Source organism: Oryx dammah, unplaced genomic scaffold, assembly GCF_014754425.2.
Source record: "Oryx dammah isolate SB20612 unplaced genomic scaffold, SCBI_Odam_1.1 HiC_scaffold_2, whole genome shotgun sequence".
NCBI lineage: Eukaryota > Metazoa > Chordata > Mammalia > Artiodactyla > Bovidae > Oryx > Oryx dammah.
Window position 1 is genome coordinate 182,902,959 of NW_024070186.1, and position 27,023 is coordinate 182,929,981.

General features: G+C 49.7%; 2 protein-coding genes across 4 annotated transcripts; both read right to left on the bottom strand.

Annotated features, from left to right (window-relative positions):
• Nucleotides 1-238: 238 nt before the first annotated feature.
• LOC120876933 (nuclear factor of activated T cells 2 interacting protein) lies at nucleotides 239-12,011 on the bottom strand. Its single transcript, XM_040259119.1, has 8 exons — nucleotides 11,557-12,011; nucleotides 9,664-9,736; nucleotides 6,850-6,964; nucleotides 5,912-5,992; nucleotides 5,616-5,802; nucleotides 4,421-4,565; nucleotides 4,192-4,301; nucleotides 239-2,504 (listed from the first exon to the last, which is right to left on the bottom strand). The coding sequence occupies exons 1-8, from the start codon at nucleotides 11,938-11,940 to the stop codon at nucleotides 2,346-2,348; spliced, it is 1,254 nt and encodes a 417-aa protein (XP_040115053.1). The 5' UTR covers nucleotides 11,941-12,011; the 3' UTR covers nucleotides 239-2,345.
• Nucleotides 12,012-14,218: 2,207 nt separating this feature from the next.
• Nucleotides 14,219-26,001, bottom strand: CD19 (CD19 molecule). Of its 3 annotated transcripts, XM_040258952.1 has the most exons (15): nucleotides 25,890-26,001; nucleotides 25,338-25,625; nucleotides 24,823-25,017; nucleotides 24,407-24,700; nucleotides 23,264-23,371; nucleotides 22,959-23,007; nucleotides 21,974-22,062; nucleotides 21,507-21,620; nucleotides 21,274-21,378; nucleotides 21,124-21,192; nucleotides 20,961-21,020; nucleotides 20,815-20,871; nucleotides 20,168-20,260; nucleotides 19,967-20,065; nucleotides 19,665-19,858 (listed from the first exon to the last, which is right to left on the bottom strand). In XM_040258952.1, exons 1-14 carry the CDS (start codon nucleotides 25,972-25,974, stop codon nucleotides 19,977-19,979), a joined length of 1,695 nt encoding a protein of 564 aa, XP_040114886.1. In that variant the 5' UTR covers nucleotides 25,975-26,001; the 3' UTR covers nucleotides 19,665-19,858; nucleotides 19,967-19,976. The 3 variants fall into 3 exon arrangements, with proteins under 3 accessions (XP_040114878.1, XP_040114886.1, XP_040114869.1); XM_040258944.1 differs by lacking the exons at nucleotides 19,665-19,858; nucleotides 25,338-25,625; nucleotides 25,890-26,001 and adding an exon at nucleotides 14,219-14,572 and having other exon boundaries at nucleotides 24,823-25,301; XM_040258935.1 differs by lacking the exons at nucleotides 25,338-25,625; nucleotides 25,890-26,001 and having other exon boundaries at nucleotides 19,665-19,843; nucleotides 24,823-25,301.
• Between the last annotated feature and the right edge of the window lie 1,022 nt (nucleotides 26,002-27,023).

Below are 27,023 nucleotides of genomic sequence, written 5' to 3' on the forward strand. Positions count from 1 at the left end.
CCAAAGAGAAGGGCACACGCTGCCCACTTAGGACTGATCCTGGAAGTCAAACCCCATTCCCCTGTATTGGCATTTGGCCACACTAGGCTACAATGGAGGCTGGCAGGCGCTGTCTTCACCTTGAACACTCTGTGCTCTGCTAAAAACTGGGGGTTCTGATGGTCTCAGCCACAGGATTTATGGGGGGCGGGGGGTCACATGGGGAGGGCAGAGACAGAAATCCTCAAATATACACAAGTTTAATGTATTCCCGTTTATTCTATTGATACTGAACATATCATTTTAATGTATTCAGACTTATTAATGGACATATATCTGAAAAAATGAGCTATACCATATCATGGATTTAAATACTAAAAATTTTCTTTCTATATTTCCCACATTATAAGTTCAAACGAATGCTACATTCCAACAACAATTAAAAAAACTTTTTAAAGAGAGTGATGTGCTTTTGCCAAAATCATAACACATATCAGTGGAAAATTCATGGCTTTATTAGATGGCGCTGAGAAAAGTGGCTCATTATACAGTGAAACTAAAACTTGGATCTCATAGACAAAGGTGAATTTTAAATAGTTTAAAAGTAATATTCAACATTTCAGCCTGGCATCAAGCAATGAAAACAAATATTTGACCACGCAGGGCAGATTCTAGCCAGTACACATACCAAAATGTACTGGCTGGACTTCAGCCCAATATTTAGTGGCCTAGATGTGAAAGAAAAGCTAATAAAACTAATAGAAGAAACGGCAAAATATTGTTAACTATTTTTAAATAAGAAATAAAAAAGCAACAAATGATATAACAAAATAGCTAATTCACCTACATTAAGAATGTCTGTTCAGTGAAGGACACCCCTGGTTATACAAACACAAGCGCCATCTTCAGAGTTTTTGCAACTTCCCAGGCATATACGAGGAACTTTTGAGAGTAAACAAAAAAAAAAGGTAAGAAGCCCCCATGAGAAAAGGAACAAAGATAAATTAGCAATTCACGGAAAGGGGCACCAGAAAAGCTGACAGGAAAATGAAGAAATTCCTCAAATTACTGGTGACTAGATGAATGTACATTAAAACACATCATCACTTTCTACCCAAGAGACTGGCCAAAGTTAGAAAGTTGGCAGTAATAAATGCTGGTGGGGATGAGCAGAAATAGGAAGCTTTAAGTGGGAGAGTCAAAGATCATTCTAAAAAAACAACAGAGAAATTAATCTGTCTGATGCGTAATCCCATCCTGGGTACCTGTGCTGGAGAACTGTCCATAAAGTATGGAAGGAGACATGGGAAAAGACGTTCACCGTGGCTGTGCATATGGGCCGAGGAGTTGCAGGCAACCTAGGTGTCTACCACTTAGCAGATGTCTAAAAAAAATGCACTTAACACCCACCGTGGAATATCTTAGAGCAGCTCAAAGAAATAAAGCTGATGTAGCCTAAGCAACCCATGTTGAGTGAGAAAAGCCATAGGACAAGATCAACAGCATGATACTACATGTGGGCCAAGTAGACGCACACATACAGAACAGCATGTTCAGGAAACATTCATGTTCAAAGACATGGAATCAACACATTAGAACGGATGCTTACAGGAGAGGATGACCTGAAGGGAAAAAGCCATAAAACCAAAGAAGCCTTGTGTGGACTGCGATCCTGAGATCAAAACCAAAAGGTTCAAGGTGCTCAATTATGCTTTAAACAACATGTGTGCATCGGGAAGGTGGCTCAGAAGGGTCCTAGGGTGTGGAAGACACCCAAGCCTGAGAATCCACTGTACTCTTCAAAATAATAACCCACTCTTTGCCTCTGGTGAAGCTAATGCATTTGTGAGGTTGATCATTTAATTTCCGGCCAGGCAGAGGAACCACACCCTTGTATGTGCCTCACGTCAACTTCACCTCCATCCCCCGATGACCCTGAGGCCACAGCTGGTGCTAGATGTGGCAGAATTCCGAGGCCTGGAGTCCCCTACCCAACCCTTACTAACTTCAACTCACTCTTTCAGTATGAGAAGTTTCATATACGAGACATTTCAGTGAGTGATGGTGGACGGGTGAAGGTGAGGGATACCTTCTCCATGTCCCAGAGGGTGGTAAAATTCAGCACACCCTGTGGATGGAGCCACAGTCCACCTAAGGCAGCAAAGACCATCGCACAATTAAACCAGCAGCAGCAGCTAATGGCTTGAAACTGGGGTCAAAGGAGAGGGAGTCAAAGATCACTTCTGGATTTTGCTTCAGCTTAAAGATGAGTTCTAACTCAGCTGCAGCTAGCAAGCCCTTACGGGCCAAAAGGGGGCAGCCCATTCTCCTCAAGTCCAAGCTGGGCCTCCAAACAGGGAGGGGTTTCAGCCCCAGACTTCAATGAGGTCCCCAGATTCCATTCCCAGGTCAGCCGGCAGCTCCTTGCCTGAAAGCTTCGTCCCATCAAAAAAGAAGGAGAGCTTGTGGCCGGAGAGTCCCATAGCCTCCTCGTAGCGGGACATGAGGGTCTTGAGAGGAGAATCCTGGGCGGAAAAGAAAAAAGCACAGACGTAAGAATCTGAAAAGAGACTGCGGAGAACTTGTAGGGACAGAGAGCTTGGGACAGGGAGGACAAGGGAACATGTCAAGTTGGAGCCCACAGAGGGGGACGCAAGTGGACAAAGAAGCCAGCAGCCAGCTGGTTCCTTTCTCTAGGAAGCTGGGCCATGGAGCCCAGGGCTGGGATGTTGGCTCTGGATTGGATACATTCTCCAAAGCCAGTCTCCTTATGTAACATGGAGGCGTGAAGCACAAGGAGGGAGCCAGCCAGGCTCTGGAGTGAGCATGACCCAAGCTGGGGGCCAGGTGCCTTTAAACTACATGTGTTAAACTTCATGTGTAACCTTAGCCCAGTGCTCTGGGCTTGAGATTCTCCTGGACAGCAAGAAGGTCAATCCTAAAGGAAATCAACCCTGAATATCCATTAGGACTGAGGCTGAAGCTCTAATACTTTGGCCACCTCATGAGAAGAGCCAACTCATTGGAAAAGACCCTGATGCTGGGAAAGATTCAGGGCAGGAGGAGAAGGGGGCAACAGAGGATGAGATGGCTGGATGGCATCACCGACTCAATGGACATGGGTTTGAGCAAACTCCGGGAGATAGTGAAGGACAGGAAAGCCTGGAGTGCTGCAGTCCATGGGGTCCCAAAGACTGGGACACAACTTAGTGACTCAACAACAGTGGATTGACTGTGTCCCCCGAAAAACATACAGTGTGGTCCTAACCCTTAAGAAATGTGCGTGTGACCTCATCTGGAAGATATGATCAAGGTAAGATGAGGCTGGGACTTCCCTGTGGTCCAGCTGCTAAGATTCCACGCTCCCACCGCAGGGGGCCCAGGTTCAATCCCTGGTCAGGGAACTGGATGCTACATGTTGCAACTAAAGATCCTGCATGCTGCAACAACTGAGACCCAGTGCAGCTCAATAAATAAATACACATTAAAAAAACTTTTTTTAATCCTCTTAAAAAAAAAACCGAGGTCATGGTTTGGTGTGCACTAAGGCAACAGGACTAGTGTTCTTGTGAGAAGGGAAAACAGACACACACAGAGATACACAGGGAGACCGTCCTATGACAAGAGGCGGGATGCAGCTGCAAGCCAAGGACTGCTGGCCACCAGCAGAAGGTAGGAGGAAGCAAGGGCCCAGAGTCTCTGGGGGAGCAAGAACCTGCTGACAGCTTGATTTCAGACCTGTGGCCTCCGGAACCGGGAGAGAACGCATTTCTATTGTTTGAAGCCACCTAGTTTGTAGTAGTTTGTTATAGCAGCTCTCAGAAACAAATACAGCAAGTTATTCCACCTCTACAGATGCTGGTTTCCATATCTGTTAAATGAGGGTGCTTTCTCATACAAGACTGCTGTGAATTTCAATATCCTGAATGTGAAGTAATTAGCCTTAGCACAGGGACTGTCACTTTTATCGTACTTTTGATCGGTCTTACTGGTCACTATTCAAGGGTGATTTCGCTTTAACCAGGAGGAGTTAGGAGACCAGAGCCAGCTTCCCAGAAGAAGGGGGAGGGAACCTGAACACTGAACTTTATAAACTCTCTAGGACTGGCAGGGACCCAAGACCGCAGAGGGCAGGGACTCTATCCTCCACCCGCTAACAGGAGACTGCAGAGCACAGGGCAAGGGGCATGGCCAGCCGGCTCCCCGACTCACAGGAGGCAGCGAGACTTCCAGCATCTGGTGCTTCTCTTTGCCCTGGACCCGAAGTTGGAGCAGTGGCGACGTCTCTGCGGCCTCCGGAGAACTTGCTAGAACCACACAGTCTGTGGCAGGCAGGATAGGGAAGCCAGGCCTAAGCGAGGATTGGAAGCTGGGCCCCCTCTGGGCCTCTCCCACATCCCCTCCCTGTGGCAAAAGCCTCCTCAGGCCTCCTTCCCCTCACCAATGATGTCAGCCACGCTGAGCTTTAGGGTCCTGGGGGTGGCGGTAGGGGACAGCTCTGTCTCTCCCAACAGCAAGAGGATCCTGCTTGGGGACACCCCAAGGTGGGCGGCCATGTGGTCCACCACACTCTTAAGGGGCTCCGACTAGGAGGGGACAGAAAGTAAAGGAGGCCCTCCTGCCTTGACTTGCTTCCCCACCCCCACCCCTAATTTCTGGCCTTAACCACTTGCTGAATTCCTCAGCAGTGAGTTCCATCATATTTACCTGGAAAGGCACAAAATAAAATCATGTCAATAAGAGGTTCAGGCAAGTGACACAGACACGAAGCAGCCATGAGTTAAGAGGGAAAAAAAAGGGAGTGGTGGGGGTTGTGGCCAACCAGAACTGGATATGCCCCATCTAAGCCCGGGCAGCTATTCCGCAGCTCTGGCTAATTGGTACCAGGTGGGAATATGGGCCAGGTACTGCATCTTCCTACTTAAGAGAAGCCAGAAATCTGGACCTCAGTACCCAATTACCCATTGCAAAGGTTGGCAATGAACTGTTTGGTTTTAAAATCACCATACAGCTCGAAAGAAGATGCATGGGACTTCCCTGGTGGGCCAGTGGTTAAGATTTCCCGCTCCCAATGCAGAGGGCACAGGTTCAGTCCCTGGTTGGGGAACTAAGATCTCGCATGCCAGATGGCATGGACAGAAAAAAAAAGAAGATGCACTGTTGATAAGGCCAGGGGCTGCTAGTTGGCAAGTTCTGGCTTAGCTGCTTGTCTGATGCACGGTTGCTACTCAGTAAGTAGTCATTTCTGTCCTTTTGGAATGAGGGTCATCCCTATAATAGTAGTCTCCATCAGGAAGCTAGGGGAGCTTGGAAGGACCAAGTGACCCCTGGGTGTCCGAGGCAGTAAGAACAAGCACAGGAGGGAAGTACAGGGTTCAAGGGAAGGAAGGAGGGAGGGATGCCCCCCTTGGGGATGCCTACCAAGCAAAGTTTCTTAGGATGTATTAGTGGAGCCTTGAAGAATAGGTGGGAAGTTTGCCAGATAGAGAGGGCAGAGGGAGGAAAAGATCTGGACAAAGGGACAGTGAGTGCAAAGGCGCAGAGGGCTGAAAGTGCAGCAAGATGGGCAAAGGAAGACACTAGTCTCTCCATGGGCAGCTCCTGGGACCCTGCTCCCAGACCCTTCAGGCATTTACCATTCTGATGGGCAACCTGACCAGGTCAGCTCGGCACCGGATTTTGAGTGGCAGAAGTCGAGGGTGCTCTGAAAGAGTGGGCCCCTCCACTAGGACCACCTCATCCTCTTGGCTCAGGTGGTCTTGGCCCTGGGATTGCTTGGGACTCAGGCAGGAACGGAGATCTTGGAGACGCTTGTTCACCTCTCTGGGGTGCAGAAAGGACTGTGTGTCAGTCAGGGTGGGCCCCCTCCTGAGTGCCCCTTCTTCAATCTAGCCCAGAGCAGAGCACAGCCCCCTACCCCTGCCCTTGGTACCTTAGCTTCCGGAGTGCCTGAGTATGCTTCCTGCTTTTGGTCCGTGGCAGAGGTGAGGGCAAAGGCGAGGTGTCCTGAGCCCTGCAGACAGAAGAGAGGGACAGAAATAAGATGAGACCCCAGCCCCATCCACACCTCTCCTTCCAGGGGGCCCCTGGGCACCAGAGGGGGACCAGGGGGATCAAGCGGGAGCACTTCTGGTGACATCCATCTTATTGGAAGACTGGGGTGGGGGGGGGGGGGGGGGTGGGGAAGGACAGGGAAAACCTGAGTCATGATTTTTATACTTATATGGCCCAAATACGAGGGAGAAGAATGCCTCACTTTTAAGATAAGTTGCTTTCCAGGTGAATATCTGATAAAATCCAAATGACACCAAACACTACATGCTAAGGGTTAACTCTTCATTTACCCTAAAATTCTGACCCAAGTACCACTATTATCTCCATTTTATAGAAGAGGAAACTGAAGCACAAAGAGGATGGTTAAAAATCTGCCTTCTAATACAGGGGACGCAAGTTCGATCCCTGGTTGGGGAACTACGATCCCACATGCAACTAGGCCCTTATGCCACAACTAGAGAAGCATGTACACTGCAATGAAGACCCCTCGCAGCCAAAACAGAGAGAGAGGATGGCCCAAAGACAGGGTCTGAAGCACAGGGCAGTCTCCAGAGCTACACCCTTCAGCTCCGCATCACTACCTTCTTAGACACAAAGTGGAGCCCCTCCACTTCCTGGCCAGTCTAGAGAATCTGCTGTCATCCTCCAGCGGGACTCACTGCTTCTCCCAAGAGTTTCATTCCTCATCCAAGCCTCAGGATGCCTTCTGGGAAACTTCTTACCCTTCCAGGAGCCACCCAAGGGTCCTGCCTGCCTCAGCCCACCCTTCCGATTCCCGTTCTGCTCCTGCGGCCCCAGTGCTCTCGCCTCACTTACAGTAACATCTTTTTCTTCTCTTCTCCATCCTTATTCCTCAGCTTCTTCTTCCGGGGGGAACTGGGACATGGGAAATCCACTGTATGAGGACTGCTGGCATCTTCCACATCTGCCTCTGGGGACAGGGGAGGAGGAAGTGGAAAGGGTTAGCCAAGAGAAGGCAGTGGGAGACCAAGGAGAGACAAGGCAGGGGCTTCAGAAGGTTCTGAAAAAGGAGGAGATTAGGGGACCCCAGACACACATGACCACTGGGGAGGGGTTTGGGGGCACGAATCAAGAGAAGAGCCTAGAGAGCTTCCTCAGCAACACTGCAGTGGTGCAGTTAAGACTCTGCCTTCCAATGCAGGGACATGGGTTTGACCCCTGGTCAGGGAACTAAGATCCCACATGCGTGTGGCCAAAAAAAAGGAAGGGGGAGCCTTAGGGAGAGGGATGAACTGGAGTCTGACAGATGAGATTAGGAAAGTGTCTACACCTCGCACTAGTGCATGACACAGAGGCAAGAGTGGACCAACGGAAAGTGGCTCACCCCAACTAAAGCGTGCTCTTCTCATTTTGATCACCTGCACCTCACAAATCAAAAACACTGAGCATACAACCCGGAGACATGTATTTACTTAATACACATGTACTACTTACTATACATGTACAAACCATTATATATGTTAGGAACCATAGATTAAAACAAATGCTATCAAAGGATGATTTTTTCCCCCCAACTATTTCTCTTGTTTTCTGCCCCTACTCAATTTGGTGGGCACAAAGAAGATGTGTCTGGGGTGGGGGCTGGGAGGGTCTTTGGTAAAGAGGTTAAGTACAGGCCCTCTAAGTCCAGGCTTCTCAAATGTCATTCATGTGAGTGTCATTGTTTTATTTTGCCATATCTCCGTATTATGTGATATGTTTCTTTAAATCACTCATCTTCACTTAAATGTCTTAGAAAAGGAAACCAGGTATTATTCTAGACCATAGAAACTCTTTTCCATTTGCCTGCCACCAGATCATTAACCATCGTTATTTATTTTTATAAATAAATACCGTGAATACAAAACAATGATAAATCCTAGATCAGTGGTTCTCAACCAGAGGCAATTTTGCCTCCCGGAGGACATGTGGCCGTGTCTGGAGACAATTTTGGCTGTCGCAGCAAAGGGAGGAAGGAGTTGCGGGTGATGATGACGTCTGCTGGGTGGAGGCCAGGCTGCTGCTCCACATCCTACAGGACACAGGACAGCCCCACACAAAGAAGGAACCAGTCCAAATGCCAGTAGCACCAAGGGTGAGAAACCCTGTCCTAGGAGCTGCCATTGGCCTGAGACTCTGCATTTCTAACAAGCTCCTGGGAGATACTCAACACTCCTGGGCCCACATTTTTTATTTTTAAAGATTGTTCTTATATGGACCATTTTTAAAGTCTTTACTGAATCTGATACAATATCGCTTCTGTTTTATGCTTTGGTTTTTCCGTGTAGGGCATACGGGATTTTAGCTCCCAGATCAGGGATTCAACCTGCACCCCCAGCATTGGAAGGTGAAATCCCGAGCAATGGACCACCATGGAAGTCCCTGGGCCCTGCATTTTGAGTGGTAAGGACAGAGGTGCCTTGGTACTTCTCTGTTCCAGGTACCATATATGTAAACCATATATGCAGCCCAAGGTGGGAAGGGAGACATTTTATTAATACATATTTTCTTTAATTGGGCTTCCCTGGTGATGGCTCAACTGGTAAAGAATTCACGTACAATGCAGGAGACCTAGGTTCGATCCCTGGGTTGGGAAGATCCCTGGAAAAGGGAACAGCTACCAACTCTAATATTCTGGCCTGGAGAATTCCATGCACTGTATAGTGGCAAAGAGTGGGGTGGCATGGGGTGGCAAAGAATTGGACACAACTGAGCGACTTTCACATACATATATAGTTCCAAGTACCATATATGTAAACCATATATGTAGCCCAAGGGAGGAGGGCTTTCTATTAATATATATTCTCTTTAATTAATTTCCACCAGAATCCTCTGACACAGGTCAATTATTTATCCCCATTTGGCTGATGAAGAAATTGAAGCCTTAAAAGATTAACTTGTACAAGGTCACACAGCTACTAAGGGGGAGAGCTGGTTCCTAAATCAGCTCTTCATCACCCTGCCATACTCCCTCATGGCACAAAAGTCTTAGTCCAAGGTCTGCATTTGCCCACTGGATCTCTTCCCTAGTAGACCTGATTTCTATTCACTGCCCTTGAGCAGTTTGCAAAAAATCACGTCACTGCAGGAGGACAAAGGCTGGGCAGCCCTGATAAGATTCAGAGAACACCCTGCTGGCTCAGAGTGTTCCCAGGAAACTTGCTACAGATGTAAAAAGATGTTACAAATTCTCAACACTTCTCCTTTCCACTGCTCCCAAGGTTATACAATCAGAGTCTCTGGGGATAACACCTGGAAACCTGCATATGAGAGACTTCCCTGGTGGTCCAGTGGCTAAGACTCCGGTGCTTTCACTGCTGAGGGTCCAGGTTCAATTCCTGCTCAGGAAACTAAGATCCCACAAGCCACGCAAGGTGGCCAAAAAAAAATTAGCACATTGTGATGCTTATTAGAGCTGGGGGAAGGTGTCTGGACAACACTTTCTGAGTCTTCTGGTTAACAAGCCAGCTCCTTTCAGGACTGGAGGTTTTTCTGGCTAGGATGCAGAAGTCGCCTCTCTCATGTCCTCCTCTTGAGCCTCAGGAAACAACTAACTGCAGGAATGTCAACTCCAGAAAGTCTTCTCAGATAGGCCAGCGGTGGACACCTCTCCCTAGAAGCCCTCCTTACCTTCCTCAGCTTCTGGGGGACATAATTTCAGGAGGGACACGTTATCTGGGATAAGATGGAGGCTGCTTTTCACCTGCAAAGAAAAAGTAGATCAGTACCAAATACTCCCTCCACTTACAGAGAAAACTGGGGTCAATTCTCTCACGCCCAGCCTCCTCCAGCTCCCAAGTCCACCCCGAGGATGTAGATATTACCACTCTCCCAGAGGGACTCAGGAGCTCAGCTTCGCCAGGATCCAAAATTGGAGTACTCTACCATATGATATTACTTGTATGTGGAATCTAAACTATGACATAAATGAACCCATCTAGGAAGCAGAACTTAGAGAACAGACTTGCGGTTGCCAAGCAGGGAGGTGGGGGAAGTTGGGGGTGGGGTGGGAGATGGACTGGGAGTTTGGAGTTAGTAGATGCATATTACATATAGAATGGATGGACAAGGCCATAGTGTATAGCACAGTGTCAATGTCCTAGGATAAACCATAATGGAAAAGAATATATATATATACACATAACCTCAGATATGCAGATGACACCACTCTTATGGCAGAAAACGAAGAACTAAAGAGCCTCTTGATTAAAGTGAAAGAGGAGAGTGAAAAAGTTGGCTTAAAGCTCAACATTCAGAAAACGAAGATCATGGCATCTGGTCCCATCACTTCAGGGCAAATAGATGGGGAAACAGTGGCAGACTTTATTTTGGGGGGCTTCAAAATCACTGCAGATGGTGACTGCAACCATGAAATTAAAAGACGCTTACTCCTTGGAAGGAAAGTTATGACCAACCTAGACAGGATATTAAAAAACAGAGACATTACTTTGCCAACAAAGGTCCATCTAGTCAAAGCTATGGTTTTTCCAGTAGTCATGTATAGATGTAAGAGTTGGACTATAAAGAAAGCTGATGCCAAAGAATTGATGCTTTTGAATCGTGGGGTTGGAGAAGACTCTTGAGAGTCCCTTGGACTGCAAGGAGATCCAACCAGTCCATCCTAAAGGAAATCAGTCCTGAATATTCATTAGAAGGACTGAAGCTGAAGCTGAAGTTCCAATACTTTGGCCACCTGATGCAAAGAGCTGACTTATCTGAAAAGACCCTGATGCTGAGAAAGGCTGAAGGCGGGAGGAGGAGAAGGGGACGACAGAAGATGAGACGGTTGGATGGCATCACCGACTCAATGGACACGAGTTTGAGTAAATTCCGGGAGTTGGTGATGGACAGGGAGGCCTGGCTTGCTGTACGCCATGGGGTCGCAAAGAGTCAGACACGACTGAGCGACTGAACTGAACTGAACACATATGTGAGTCACTTTGCCACATTCACTTTGTCAATTTCTGTACAGCAGAAATTAATCCAACATTGTACATCAACTACACTTCAATTTAAAAAATACAGGAGTACTCTGATGAGGAGCACCCTTTTCCTAATGCACTCTAAGGATGCAAGTTTCATTCCCCTTTCTTAAGAAGGAGCTAGCCATCCTGCTGTCTTAGGATCCTTGGCAATTTCAGGCCCCTCGCTCACCATACCATGCGGGGACCCCAGTCCTCTCTGAATTTCCATGGACCCCCGTCCCCATCTTCCTGAATCTTTAGCATCGAGAAACCCAACATGCCCCAAATCCCAGCCCTAGGTCCTCCAGCTCTTCCCTTAACCATCAGGGATCCCAACCCCTTAGGCTCCCTATAGCCACCCCCAGACACTCCGGCTCCTGGGAATCCCAGACTCCAAGCACACTCCAAACCCCTTCAACCTCCCCAATTTGCATCTTTCTGCCTCCAAGGCCCCTAGCCCCTGCTTCCATTTCGTCTCCCAAGACCAACCCTAGAACTCTACCTCAGCACTCCTAAACCCAGTCCCTCCGCGCTAACCGACCCGGGAACCCGGCTGCACCTTCTCGGAGTACACTGGAACCGCCGGTGCCTCCCCAGGATCCAGCAGCAGCCGCCGCCGCCGCCTGACCAAGACCCGAGGGGCTCCACCCGGCTCTGCGTCCGCCCCTTCGCTGTCACTGTCGCTGTCGTCCCGGGACGCGGCCGGCACGGGGGATTCAGGGAGTGGAAGCTCGGCCGTGGCCGCAGCGCCGCGCGCAGTTGCGACCTCCGAGACATCCTCATCGCTGTCGCTGACCAAGTCCACGAGCACCGAGTCCAAGGTGCGTCGAGCTGGGGATCGCTGGGCTCCAGGACATCGGCTCCGGCCGCCCCGGGATCCCCGAGCCCTTCGGCCGCCGCCGCCGCCTCTGGGACGGCCCGGTCTCCTCAGCGGCTCCGCCATGGCACACACCGGGTCTCTACAGTCGCCAGCTTCTGGTCAACTCGCCCGGCTCTCTCCAGCGGATTCCGCCCTTCATTGGGCGAACCGCCTGCTAGTCAACACCTCTCTCCGCCCACGCCCTCTAGCTCCACCTCCCCGCCTTTTCATTGGTCGCTGCACCCGCCCATCACGCATTCACCACTGAAACCAAGGCGCCAAATATTCCAATCAACCTCGGCACAATCGTCGTAGGTTTCGATTCGGTCCGGCTCACCCATTGGCCTGACCGGCCTTCTACAAGGCCCGCCCACTGAATGGAGTCTTTTTCCTGGTTGGTGGAGGAGCGAGGCATCCTGGGAATTATAGTCCGCAAACCCTCGGGCTAGTGTAGAGGAAATCAGGCTGACAATAGCTTTTAGACACCGCGGGTCTCATGGTTGGGTATCCGCTTTCTCCTTTACCCCAACTGCGGGGTGGGCTCAGTAATTACACTACACGCCGAACCTCGCATACGCCCCTCCCCATGTACAGAATCCACGCAACACACACCCGGAGCCACATTTCAATACCATACAACTCTCCGAATTCCCTCCTATAGCGTTCCTCACACAAGACGTCCCGACAGACACTACACGGGCCATATCAACACAACATGCACTCTTGCAACACTGTCCCTCGATATACACCTAAGAACACCCGCCTCGCAAAAAACCTGGAAGGGCAAACACAAATGAAAAATAAGAGGTTTAATTCTCCCTGTTGAAAATAAGGATCATGACTTCTTCGCTCTTTCAGAATTTCTTTCTTGCAACTTTTCAAAATTTGTAAATCTGTGTGTGTGTGTGTTTTAATTGAAGCAGAGTTGATTTAAAACATTGTGTTAGTTTTTGGTGTACAACACGGTGATTCAGTTTTTTGTTTTTGTTTTTTTAAGGTTAGCTTTTTTTACATCAACATTTTATTTTATTTATTTATTTATTTTTGGTTGGACTGGGTCTTCCTTGCTTTGTGCGGGCTTTCTTTAGTTGCAGTGCGGGGAGGGGGGCTGGCGGCTACTCTTCATTTGTGGTGCCTAGACTTCTCACTGGGGTGACTTCTCTTGTAGAGCACAGACTCTAGGCGTGGGCTTCATGGAATCAGTATTTGTGGTGCACAGGCTTAATTGTTCCGGGGCATGTGGAATCTTCCCAGACCAGGAATCAAACTCATGTCCCCTACGCAGGCAGACTCATCCACTGTGCCACCAGGGAAGTCCTTGATTCAGTTTTATATATATTTTCTTTTTCAAATTCTTTTCCATTAGACTTTATTACAAGATAGTGATTGTAGTCCTCTGTGCTATACAATAGGACTTTGTTGTTTATTTATTTTATATATAGTAATTGTATCTGCTAATCCCAAACTCCTAATTGATCCCAACCCACCCCGCATCCTTTCCCCTTTGGTAACCATGAACTTGTTTTTTTCTTCTGTGAGTCTGTTTCTGTTCTGTAAATAAGTTCTGGAGCCATCTTTTTGAAAGCCAAGTGTCAGGGGAAATAGCTCCAGCTCCAACGGGAGACTAACAGCCTAACTTGTAGAAGCTCTCCTGCAATATACAAAACCACCTACCATCTGAAAGATGCTAGAAGCTTGTTTCACCCTTGGATCAAAGCCAATCGCCATGAGAAAGGGTGATCTACTACGTATGTCTTAAAGGTGAAGTCAAGTCCCCTTCTTGAGGTCTAGTCATTTGAAACAGGATACGGTTTTGAATATTTATCTTGAAAAGAGGATAATGGGTTATACCTGCTTGGCTTATACAAAAGTGTGAGATTTCTTTCGGCTTTTGCAGTCAGTCCCTTAGGGGACTGCCTGTGACATGCATCACATTCTGTTTAATGCTTATTTAATAATAAAATGGTTTTCTGTCTCTACCACCTCTGTAGGGAGGCTTTCTGGGTTGGAAGAAGGTTTTGTTTTTTCATTATATTTTCCCAACCAACCCAGCAATGACACTGCGTCCCTCAGAGGTTCCCTACCCTCCACACACGACAGTATTCACAACTCCTGTACCAGACGCACCCCAAAACACACAGCACAGACACACCCCCTCCTGCATGTCACACCTCCTACATTGCCTCCAATCGCATGACACTTGTTGACCTAAATAAAAGTCAGTTATTGTAGAGAATTCCCCGGCAGTCCAGTGGTTAGGACTCCTCGCTTTCACTGCCAAGGGCTGGGGTTCAATCCCTGGTTAGAGATCCCTCAAGGGGAGTGGCACAGCCAAAAAGACAAACAAAACCAAAGTCAGTTATTTTTACCAGCAAGAACAGATTTATTCAGGAATAGCAGAGAACAAGGAAGTTATACCAAAAGCCATAGGCAAGGCCAACAAACAGAGGTTATTGTATAGGGAAAAAAGGGAAGACATTGGGAGGAGTTGTTTTGAAGGAATGTCCACTGGAGAAAAGTAAGAGTTCAGGGTAATGATGGTTTCTCACTGTTCGAGTTGCTAGGGTAATGGTTTTTCTAGGAGATGAAATGTCCATCTTTTCCTCTTGGGACCTGTAACTGATGATTCTTTCCGGTTCATGGTTCTTCCATTAGGGTCTGTAACTGACAGTTCTTTCTGTAATTGATGATGAGTGTCTTCACCTGGCAACAGTCCCTGTAATTGATGAAAGCATCCCCTTCAACTGCATTTTGGTGAAAGTGAAGTCGCTTAGTCGTGTCCGACCCTTTGCGACCCCGTGGACTGTAGCCCACCAGGCTCCTCTGTCCATGGGATTCTCCAGGCAAGAATACTGGAGTGGGTTGCCATTTCCTTCTCCAGGGGATCTTCCTGACCCAGGGATCAAACCTGGGTCTCCAGCATTGCAGGCAGACGCTTTACCCTCTGAGCCACCAGGGGAGCATTTTAGTGAGGGTTCTCTTTATTAATTTTCAAACCCCTGACACCTCACACTATACATGCCATACCATATTTCACACAGAACGCCCACCCAGTATATGCCAATTCCACCTGTCTCTCACACACATAGGGTTCACGTGGCTTGTGCTTCACACACCCATCCAATACAGCATCTTGACATCCACCCACGTCCTATCCCATCCCCCTCTTCTACCACACTGATATCCACTACACATACACCTCAAGTTAGCCCAACATCTTAAGTCCTCCAAATAGACTCAGCCAAAGTCAAGACTGAAGTCACACAGGCCCAGCAGGTGGGGCTGTTTCCCAAGGGACAAAGACTGGCTCTGGCAGTGTGGACGCCAAGGACTTCCCACTCCCAGGAAATCATCTTTTTGCAGCAAAGCTGGAAGAATAGAGACTGCATCAAAAGTCTTTCTGCCACCTTGGTCCCTACCTGAGCACGCTCAGCCTCTGTCGTGTCCAACTCTTTGCGACCCCATGGACTGTAGCCCGCCAGGCTCCTCCGTCCATGGGATTTCCCAGGCAAGAATACTGGAGCAAGTTGCCATTTTCTCCTCCAGAGGATCTTCCCAACCCAGGGATTGAACCCACGTCTCTTGTGTCTCCTGCATTGGCAGGCGGATTCTTTATTACTGTGTCACCTGGGAAGCCCCTCCCTACCTGAGAGGCTCCTGCAAACTAGGGGTGACTCTGAGGGCCTGAAATTTCCCTCAAGCCTGTCTCCCTAAATCCTGTTCACGAGATATAAGTGGTCCAGTACCTGCCAAAGAAACAGATGATGGGGTGGGAAGTTGGGAAACTCTGGAGCGTGGCCGTCTTCTGAGCAGGTCCCTACGCTGGAGGAAGTCGTGACCCAAATGTTCTGGGTGGCCTCTGGCTCTTGGGACACAGAGGCCCTTAATAAATGCCAAATAATTATAATAGCTAGGACCTCCCTGGTGATCCAGTGGTTAAGACCCCATGCTCTCTATGCAGGGGGCCAGGTTTCAATCCCTGGTCAGAGAACTAGACCCCCAAGTGCCCCAACTAAGATTCCTCATGGTGCAACAAAGATCAAAGATCCTGTGCACCACAGCTAAGGCTCAGCACAGCCAAATTATTAAATACATATTTTAAAAATAATAGTAAAAATAACCAGTGTTCGAGTGACTACTATGCCACCGTCACATGCTTCATATTTCACGTAAGGCTCATTAATGTAGCTATCATTACGATGGTTATTTTACAGACCAGGAAACTGCAGCACAGAGAGCTTGAGTCACACAGTCAGAATAGAGTGGATCTGGGATCAAACCTAGGTAGTCTGATTCCAGAGCACTGGGCTGGAGTTGGCACACCTTGGTTCCTCTCTTCCCCCAAGCATTCCCCAGGTAACCGAGCTCACAAGACTCCTACTTTTGTCCCCCAAATCTCAGGACTTGCCAGAGTCCTTCATTCACTCCTCCTTTCCCACTCATTTCTTCATCTTTGCCATCCTCTGATTGGGTATCAGAGGCACAGAGAAGACCCAGACCTGAATTCACCCTCAAGGAGGAAGGATGTTTTCACCAGGAGTCACAAATTTACATGCTTCAGGCATAGACAGGAAACCTACATAATGAAGCACGCTGGGTGAGAGGCAATAGAGAATGCTGGGGACTATGGCAATATGGAAAGTTTATATTAGTTGAAGGATAAGGTAGGGAGAGGGTGAATCTTGAGCTGGATGTGGGAATTTTATTTTATTTTTTGCCACATGGACTGTGTCCAAGATGGAAGCCCTAAGGAAATGCTGAAGGTTCATTTCCCAACCCCCACACTCCAAATATACACTATGCAAATATAACAGGAAGCATCACTTTCTTTCTGTTCTTTCTCTTAGTACATACCTGAGCTCAAATGCAGGACAGAATTTTCCCAGTGCTAGAAATCAAGAAGGAAATCAGTCACAGCAGTGAAACAGAAGACCACTGGAATGCTAGGGTCCCTAAGATTGGAGTTTTAATGACCACATGGGGACAGAGGTCAAGTTTGCAGTTTCAGGAAGAGCAGCGAGCTGAAACTAAGCCCCCTGCACAAAGCTGGGAGCTGAGAAAAGACTGTATGTCCTGGGCACAGAAGACAGAGGGGGAAAAAAATCCATCCACAAACCTTGGGATACAGCTTGGAAAAAGTCATCAGAATTCCCAGAGCCATCGGAATATGGGTTTGGATTCAGACCAAACCTCTAGGGTAAAAGCTTGCTCTGAACAAAATGATAAGAAACCTGTGTAGCCTGTAAAACTATGGCAGAAGCCAAATCAAGCTGGCCCCAGGAGATGTGAGTGGGGCCCACGGAACTCAGAGGACTCCTGCAGGAGAAACAAAGAATGCTTCCATGGTGACATCGCCATGTACAGATGACAGTAATCACCTCCTCCCTAATCCTACTTTATAACTGGGAACACTGAGGGTCAGTGATTTTGAGTAAGTTACTTAAAGTCAGTTAGCAATTAAAGTATTTAATTTCTCTGTGCCTCAGTCTTCTCGGCTTTAAGGCAATAATAACTTTAGTTTACCTTCCTCATAGGATTGTCATAAAGATAAAACGAGATGCTACTTGTAAAGCATTTATTAATATTAGAACTATGCCTGATACATCATCCTATGAGGAAGGTATATTAAAATAGCTAAAATCAAAGTGTTAGTTGCTTCGTAGTGCCCGACACCGCAACCCCATGGACTATAGCCTGCCAGGCTCCTCTGTCCATGGAACTCTCTAGGCAAGAATACTGGAGTGGGTTGCTATTTCCTACTCCAGGGGATCTTTCCAACTCAGGGATCAAACTCGGGTCTCCTGCATTGCAGGCAGATTCTTAACGTCTGAGCCACCAGGGGAAAAGTAAGTTTTAAAGTTTCAGAGACAAGAAAGAACAGAGTCTCAACAATAAACATAGGACATTATGAAGAACTGGAGTATTAATAAAAGGAATTCTAGGACTTCCCTTGTGGTTAAGGTGGTTGAGAATCCCCCTGAAAATGCAAGGGACATGGATTCGATCCCTGGTCCAGAAAGATTCCACATGCCACAGAGCAACTAAGCCCATGCACCCTAGAGCTCTGTTCTCTGCAACAAGAGAAGCCACTGCAATGAGAAGCCTACACACCCCCACGAAGAGTAGCCCCTCTCACCGCAACTAGAGAAAGCCTGCTGGCAGCAACAAAGACCCAGTGCAACAAAAAATTAAAAAAAAAAAAAAAGATGTATGGCTGAGTCCCTTTGCTGTCTACCTGAAACGATTACAACATTGTTAATCAGCTATACTCCAATACAAAACAAAAAGTTTAATTGAAAAAGAAAATGAACTCTAGAAATAAAAATGTGGGTATTGAAAAAGTCTAGGCAGCCTTATAGAGAGCAGGAGAGGGACTAGGATTCAGATACCAATTTTCAGAAGAGCACTGGAGCTGGGGCGGCCAGGCAGAAGATACCAAAACTGTCAATGACCGAGCCCATCTTTGCTTGAGACAGGAATCTGGGTGTGGTGGAGCTTGCTACATCGTAGTTTCAGAGCCTGGAGACTTTTAGTTCTGAAGTCTTTGTGTCTGTGGTTTACATCACAGGCAGTTTACCAGGTAATAGAACAGGAGCCAGGTTTCTGGATTCAGCTCTGTGAAGTGCTAGTCATGTGACCTGGCCTCTCTGACTCTCAGTTTGTCATCTACAAAACTGCACTTAGGAAGGGAGGGTGTCAAGAATGATATAGGTTCTGGAATTAGACTGCCAGAGTTCAAGTCCTGACCCCAATCTTTACTAACTAGGCAAGCCTTGAGCATGTAATTTAGTGTCTCTGCCTCAGTTTCCTCATCTATGAAATAAGGTTGTTCGTGAAGGCAAAATGAGTTAATATACATAAACATACATACACATGTAATAAATATAAAATACTTTTATACAGTCTTGGCACATAAGAGCTCAATAATCTTGTGAGGTGATTGGAAAGATTAAATGCATTCATTGATGTCAGACTATAGTAGACACTCAGTAACTAACAGTGATGGGACTTCCCTATGGCTAAGACTCTGTGCTCCCAAAGCAGGGGACCAGAGTTCGAGCCCTGGTCAGTGAACTAAGATCCTACATGCCATGGACAACTAAGCCCACATGCCACAACTAAAGAGAGCCATGTGCTGCAAAGACTGAACCCTTTAGAGCCCATGCTCTGCAACAGGAGAAGCCCGTGCTCCGCAATGAAGAGCCTACATAGCAGACGGGGAAAATGCCAAAGCTGAAGAGCCCACATGCCGCATCCAAGGCTGCAGATCTGGAGTGCTGCAACTAAGACCCACCACAGCCAAATACATAAAATAATAAATGGAAGTGATGACTGCCAATTCCTGGATTGCTTCCTCTTCAGTCGGCGCCCCTCATACGACTGTTGAATGAACCATGATTGAATGCCTGAATGGCGGGAATGGCAGGCAAGTAAGGGAGATGAGTGCAAGCCAAGTCATGGGGGAAAAGGCCCTGTGGTCCCCAAGACACAGTTCTCGCTGGATTCCAGAGGGGCTGGGAGCACAAGTGTTCGCATCTTCCCTTCCCCTCCCACACAAGGGTACTATGTCCCAGGATTGGAAGAGCTCACTGAGTTTGGGCTTCCCAGGTGGCTCAGTGATAAAGAATCTGCCTGCCGATGCAGGAGACACAGGAGACATGGGTTCGATCCCTGGGTCGGGAAGATTCCCTGGAGGAGAAAAATGGCCACCCACTTCAATATTCTTGTCTGGGATATCCCATGAAAAGAGGAGCCTGGCGGGCTACAGTCCATGGAGTTGAAAAGAGTCAGGCATGACTGAGCGACTAAGCACACAGACACACACAGTTTATTTGGGGAGTGCAAAGGGGGCTGAAGTACACACACACACACACACACACACACACACAGAGTTATGTGCATCCAAAGGTTGACATAACTTCGCTCCAGAGCTGACACTGTCTTCTTGGGGTCCCAGATTTCAAAATCGGGTGAGGACCTCAGGGCCCTGGAGAGGCCCAGGCTATGCAGAAGAAAGGCTGATGGAAAATGGGTCCAGCAGCCAGCACCCCACTTCCATCCCTTTTCACCTCCCTCCTTTCGCATCCTTGGAGGGCAGTTCCCAGCTCACCTGAAGGGAGTCACCTTGTGCTCCACCCCATTCGAGCCCCTCCTCCCCATGCCGGTTCTGGTCCATCGGGATTGTCCATGTTCTCATAAGAGTCTGCATCTGGTCAGAACAAGGAAGGAGTAAGATGGAAGTAGAGCCTGAAGTCAGCCAAGAGGGAGGAAGTCTCGGTGGACCACAGGAGGTGGCAGAAGATGCACCTACCTTCCTCATGATTGGCACCAGGTTGGGCTCGAATGAAGCGGAGCTGGGGAGCTGCATATAAGATCCCTCTCATATCCTCATAGGATTGGGACCCTGTGTGGGCAGGGCACAGAGAGTTGGAGGCCTAGGAGCCATCCTGGGGACTTGGGGAAGGAAAGTACAGCCTAAGATATGGAGGGGGCTCTTAGGGACTTGAGCAATATTGTGCTAGGAAGGGTTAGCACCAGGTTCTGGGCCCTTGTTCATTGTAAGGTTTGGTCACATGTGGGTTAGATTACATTCATGGTCAGAGAAAAAGTTAAGAACAGAATTGGAAGGAGTCAGAGTCAGAGTTGTCAGGAGGTTGTAGAGAGAGCTTGGGTCAAAGCTGAGGTCTGCACTGGGGCTGGGGTGAGCTGGAGGTCAAAGTCCAGGCTGGAAGTGCATTGAGACTGGGACTGCTGTTGATAGTGAGGGATGGGGGTGGATACTGGGGGTCAGGATAGGCCGTGGGGTCAGTGCTGAAGTTAGGGTTAGGAGTCCAGTCTAAGGTCAGGATTGGGCCTGGGTTTGGGGTCAGAGCCAAGGTCAAGGTGGGGCCTGATTTCAGAGCCAAGGCCACATCAACCCAATCTGGGCAAGACAGGCAGGTCCCAAGCACTTCTCACCAAGGGAGGTTGCCTCCCTGCTGGGGTCCCAGGCTGATCCATGGGGGCTCAGCAAGTCTGGAGAAGGAAGAGGGAAGTCATTTCTGGCTTTTGGGTCACACACACACCCACCCACCCCACAGGAACATGACCATCCTCACACACACCTGTTGTCCTGGTGACGGTCGGGGCCAGTTCTTCATCTTCATTCTCATAAGACTCAGCTCCTGCAGGAAAAAGAGAACTCCAGGGACCACTCCGTCCTGTAGGGGATTCCCAGCCCCGTGGGTTCTCCCGAGTCTCCGAGGCCCCACGAGGTCTCCAGATTACCGTTAGAGAAGGAGTCTTCATCCTGAGGATCCAAACTCCCGTCCTCAGGGTTCTCATAGCCGCTGCCATCTGGTGGGAAAGGAGAGGCATCCAACGACGGCCCACAGCCCACGGCCCCGACGAGCTGAGGTTGGGGGAGGGCAGTCTTACCCTGGGAGAGTTGGTCCTGCTCAAGGTTGGAGTCGTTCTCGTAAAACTCGGAGCCCTCTTCACTGTCCGGCTCCTCGTAGGCCTCCCCTTCCTCTTCTTCTGGGCCTGGGGTTCGGGGATGGAGGTGGGAACCGGGTCACGGGCGCCCCCCTCCTCTAGGCCCCAGTCCACTGTTCCTATCCCAGACCGTTCCGACACCTCTCATGTGAGTAATCACCACCCCCATCAATCACCAGTTCCTGGCGGGCTCCGGGACCCCGCGGCTCTGGCCTCCTGGAGGTCGCTGCGCGGATTTCCATAGGACGGCGCGGCGGCTCCGAGGCCCGCAGCCCACCGCAGGGCGCGTCCTGGCGGGTGAGAAGAGATGGAGGCGGTCAGGGCTACGGGCGGAGGATGCTTCCAGGCCCTGCTGAAGGACTCCGCGTCTTGGTACCCAGCCTTGAGCGAGGGCAGAGGCGGGACCTAAATACAGAGGCGAGGTTCTGCTCTCGCAACCAGACTTAGGGTCTCGAGTCCTGGGGGCGGGGATATAAGTTCTGGGGGGCGGGCCTTAGTCCTGGGGGCGGGTCTCAGATGTGGGTGGTCTCAGCGTCGCGGGGGCGGGCTCTTCACTGGGGGCGCGCTCTGGGTTCGGGAAGACTTGGAGCTCAGGAGATTGGAGGAAAATGGGTGGGATGCCCGCTCTGGGTCAGGTACCTACCCGTGCCAGAGTGGGGCATGGAGAGGGAAAGCATGTTTCCGTACTGGTTGTTGGCCCCGTTTCCCGGGGGAGGCGTCACTTTGAAGAACCTCGGGGAGAAAAAGGGAGTTGCACTTGAGGCCAAGCCTCAAGATTCAGGCTAGGCTTCCCTGGTGGCTCAATGGTAAAGAATAAGCCTGCCAATGCAGGAGACACTGGTTTGATCCCTGATCCTGGAAGATCCCACATGCCGCAACTGAGCCTGTGCGCCACAACTATGGAGTCTGTGCTCTAGAGCCCCCAACTACTAAGTCTTCGCGCTACAACTACTGAAGCTTGCTCAGCCTAGAGCCAGTGCTCCATAACGAGAAGCCACCGCAAAAAGAAGCCCGGGCACCACAACTAGAGAGTAGCGCCCACTCTCCGCAGCTAGAGAAAAGCCTGCAAAGCAATGAAGACCCAGCACAGCCAAAAATAAATAAATAGAACTATTTTTAAAAAAGATTCAGGCTAAACCCTTAGAGGTTAAAACGTGGTCACTTGTTGAAACTTCCCTGGTGGTCCGGTGGCTAAGACGTGCTCCCAGTGCAGGGAGGTAGGTTCCATCCCTGATTGGGGAACTAGATCCCACATGTTGTAACCAAGAGTATGCATGCCACCACTAAAGATTCCGCATGCAGCAGGGAAGATCAAGGATCCTGCGTGCCTGAACTAAGACCCAGTGAAGCAAAAAAAAAAATAAAGTGTGATCACTTATTAGTTAGCACCTCTCTTCTGACAAAGTGAAGCGACTTAGCAGCAGCAGCTTCTGACATAGCCTACAGAGGGATCTGTGATCATCCAAGGAGGACTTCACAGAGGAGGTAGCTTTGGTGCTGGTCTTTGAAGGCTGGGCAGCATTTCAACCATAGAGATGGAGAAAAGACACCACGAGCAGAGGAAACTGAGAGCAAAGCGTAAAGTGAAAGTGTAGGAGTGAGAGCCTGGAGGGCACTGGAATAATTACCTTCTAGTGGGATCTGTCATTCGCTTTCTTTTCCTCCTCAGGATCAGGGCTGATGGGAGTTAAGGGCAATGATCAGAGGAGAAACTCAAGAGTGAAGATTTGGGAGATGCTGGGGAGATAACTTGGAGGAGAAAGGAGTTTAAATTTCAAAGGGCTCGGGTAGTTTGGGGAAGGTAGGAAAAGAGGGAGGGCGGGACTCTGAGGTCTGTTGGGGAGGTGTGGGAGGGAAAATGGTTGTCAGACTGGCCAGAGTGGGCTCTCCTGAGGAAGGAGGGGTAAGGCTTGGGAAGACAAACAAGACTCACCTCTTCGAAGATAAAGAAAACCCACCAGGGAAGTCAGGCAGAAGATCAGATAAATTAAAGTCACAACAGGGACTTTCCAGACACCAGTCTCCAGCAGCCAATGCCATACTGGTAGGGGGAAGGAGCTATGAGATGAAGACCCCAGGCTGGCATCTTGCTTTTCAGCCTCAGTTCCTCAAAGCGCCATAGGTCTGAGAAACCCTGGCCAGATATAGATCCTCAACATCCCAAGCTACACGGAGGGCTCTCCTCCCTCCCTCTGAGGACCCGGAACCTCGCACAGGGCCTGGAGCGGCATCTGTCAAGCAAACCATTGACAAACTATGACTATCATCAGATGCTATGTTAGGATTTAGAGGAGCAAGATGATCAGCTTCCTGCTGCAGCTAAGAACAGCTATGGTCAGTGTGAAGGGCAGCGTGGGGTTCACAAGGTTAGAGGTGGGATGTGGCCATGTGCTGAGGTTAAGTTAGCAGGGAAAATTCAGGTTGAGTGTGAGAGTTGTGGTTGCAGTAGCACAGTAGGATTGAATGAAGGCAGACAGAATGGGCAGAACATTATGACCAATTTGATGGACGGGTAAGAAAAAAGGAAGGATGCCCAGGTTCCTGGCTTGGGCCTGTGGGCAGGTGTCTTTCACTTACACAGGGTCACCCAGAAGACTATCGAGTTTGATTTTGTAAAAGTTGAGCTTGCACTGTCCATGGGATATCAAATGGCAATTCCAGGTGTTGGCTGGGTGTGGGGTGTGATGGAGCCTGAAACTGAGTCACAAGGCATGGTGGCCTAAAGAGGCATGGGAGTAAAGGAAGTCAGATAGGATGTGGGAGTGTAGACAGACATAAGAAGAGGGCTCAGGGCTTCAACAGTGAGGCGTGAAGGAGGGAGGAAAACTCCCCCAAAGTTTATGGGAAGAAATAACCAGTGGTAGGAGAAGACAGGGGAAAGTGGGTGTCTCAGAAGCAAGAGAGGAAAAGAGTTGGGGTCGGTGTTCAGTGTAGAGGTTGGAGTTTGGGATGATGAGGCTGGTACTAGGTCTCAGGTCAAGGGGCCAAGGTTGCCTAGCATCCATTTCTTCCCTCTCCTCAGCCAGCCCTCCCTGTCCCAGCCACTCAGATGAGCCACAGTTGGAAGAAACTCTACCTGACTGGGCAGTGACCTTCAGCTGCATCTGGGTGGTCTTGTTGCCGTGGTTACAACGATAGATGTCAGCATCTTGAGCTGTCGCTTCGGGCAGTAACAGAACCACCTTTCCCCCAAGGGTGCCCATGACCCACATCTCTCTGAGCTGGGCATGTTCGGTCACATTTAGGGTCAGCAATTTGACCTCAGGCTTCATGGGATGCTTGTGGATCCAGGAGACGGAGCCTCTGACCAGGGAGGTACGGGAGGCCCCACAGGATAGCAAGAGCGTGGAGCCCGGGGCCACAGTGAGGTCTGGGGCAGGGAGAGCCACGGCTAGGAAGGTGTAATCCTTGGGGTGGGGGGTCCTCCTCCCCTGCAGATCATCCAGTTCCCAGTCACCTTCCCCCCTCTTCCTGGCACCCCCATCACCTTACCACGGTTGTCACTCTGGTTCAATGTGCTGTTAGGTGGAGCACAGGCCAGGTCTGTGTGTGAGATCTCCTTAAAGTGGTCCCTGCCCCACACATGCAGCTGGGACTTTGTGGGGTGACCAGAAGTGGGCCTGGGGCCCTTCCCCAGGTCACAGCTTGGGTCATTGAGGTCTGAAGCATTCCACCGGAACAGTTTCCCTGGGAAGATACCCAGAACCAGAATACAGAGACATCCAGGAGAGGAAGAGAGATACGGAGACCCAGAAAGGCAGACACAAAGACCCAGAGAGAGACAGAGAAAGAGCGACTCAGAGAAAAGAGTGAAAAACACAGAGCCACACAGCGCTGACGTCATAAAGCCACAGGGGGTTTTAGAAGCCACCTAAAACTAGCTCCCAGCTTGTCTCTCGGCCCCTCCGGCCCCTCCCTCCGCATTCATTTCAGCTGCTGGACCTCCTCCATCTCTGGTGGGCCTCCCTCTTCTCACTCAGCCCTCCCTGCCCCAGCCCGGACCTCACCGCTGCCCTGCACGCTGACCGTCCAGCCGGGCTGCCAGCCCTGCTCAGAAGGCGGGCCTGGCTGGCACAGGTAGAAGCCCCCCATATGTTTGGAGACATTGAAGAGGAACAGCATGGTTCCCTGGGGCTCCTTCAGGGTGCCCAGAGGCCCCACATGGATGCCCAGGCCTGGTAACCCTAGGGTCAACTCTAAGAAGGGTGTTGATTGGGAGCCCCGAAACCAGGCCAGTTGTTCAGGGGTACCAGCCGAGGAAGCTTCGAGGCATGGCAGCACAGCATTGCCTCCCTCTGTGGAGAGAGAGAGAGACACAGGGTGGGGTGGCAGGGTGGAAGCGGGGAGAAAGGAACCCCCAGCCCCCTTCACTCCTCACTCTGGGTGAGGAGCCCCCAATCCCCACAGCAGGGAGTGGGTCCTCAGAGTCCTTCCAATCCTCCCCTGGATTTTACAGATAACAAAATGGAGGCCCAGAGAGGATAAGTGACTCAGCCAAGGGCACCCAGCCGGAACCCAGATTTCCAACACTTCCATCCACCTCTGCCCTCCGGACATACCTTTAGCCTCCACTAGGCGTGGATCCTCGGGTCTGACTCCTACAGGGGTAAGGAAGAGGAGGAGGAAGAGGAGAGGAGGTGGCATGGTGGCCAGACTCCCCGGGGCACCCGGCTTCGCCGCGCGGGGGATGCTGGGGCAGGCGGGGACCCGGTGGGCACTGAACCATGGGCGTCTGTGGGGGCGGGCGGGCAGTCCCCCCGGAGAGGAAGGGGTGGTCACGCCTCAGGCCCAGTCTCCATGCACCCCTCCAGAACCACAAAACTTGCCTCCTCCCTGCTACCCTGTTTTATTTTCATCTCAGCACTTACCACCATGTGAATGACCTTGTCTGTGTGTTTCCTTATTTGATCGCTTTCTGTCCCCCACCACCCTAGAATGTAAGCCTCTTGTGACAGAGATTGTCCGGTTCAGACTGTACACATGGTGCCCCAGAACAGGGCTTGGCATGCTATAGTTGCCCAAGGAATATTTGTCGAATAAGTGGGTTCAGACTCCTTCCTTCTCCCCCTCCTCCCTCATTCAACCTCAGGCTCTGAATTCATTTCCTTTCACACACACATACCAGCCCCCTTCATTCATTCAACCAACATCTCTTGGGTCTTCTTCCACCTCCATACAATCAGCCTATCACAAATAAGGTGGGATCTGGCAGACCTGAGTGAATCCTCTGCCTCTGCCACTTGGCTAAATGTCTTCATCTTTCCAAGCCTGAGCTTCATTCTCTTTATCAACTGGGGATAATAATAGTACTATCCAAATATTATTTGTGGAGATTAAACCAGATGATATACATACAGCAGTAGCCCAGCACAGCACATAGCAAGCCCTCTTTGTCCATGAGAGATGGGGTCCATTAAGAGCTAAGGGTTCAAGTCATTTTGCTACTGGGGCTCCTTTGCAGCAGTCCTGAGAAATGACTGATGGTTAATGCCCCTTTGTCTCCAGATCTCCCCCCATGGAGCCCTTGCTTCAGTTATGGAAGGAACCCATTCAGAAATGGGAAGACTGAGGCCCCCCCAAAGGGCAGGGTGTGTCTAAGAGCACAAATTCCGCTGGTGGTATAATTAGCCATCAGAAGGCAGGAGTCTTGACTCTTAAATCTTTTCTCTGTCTCACACAACCCCCCGTCTCTT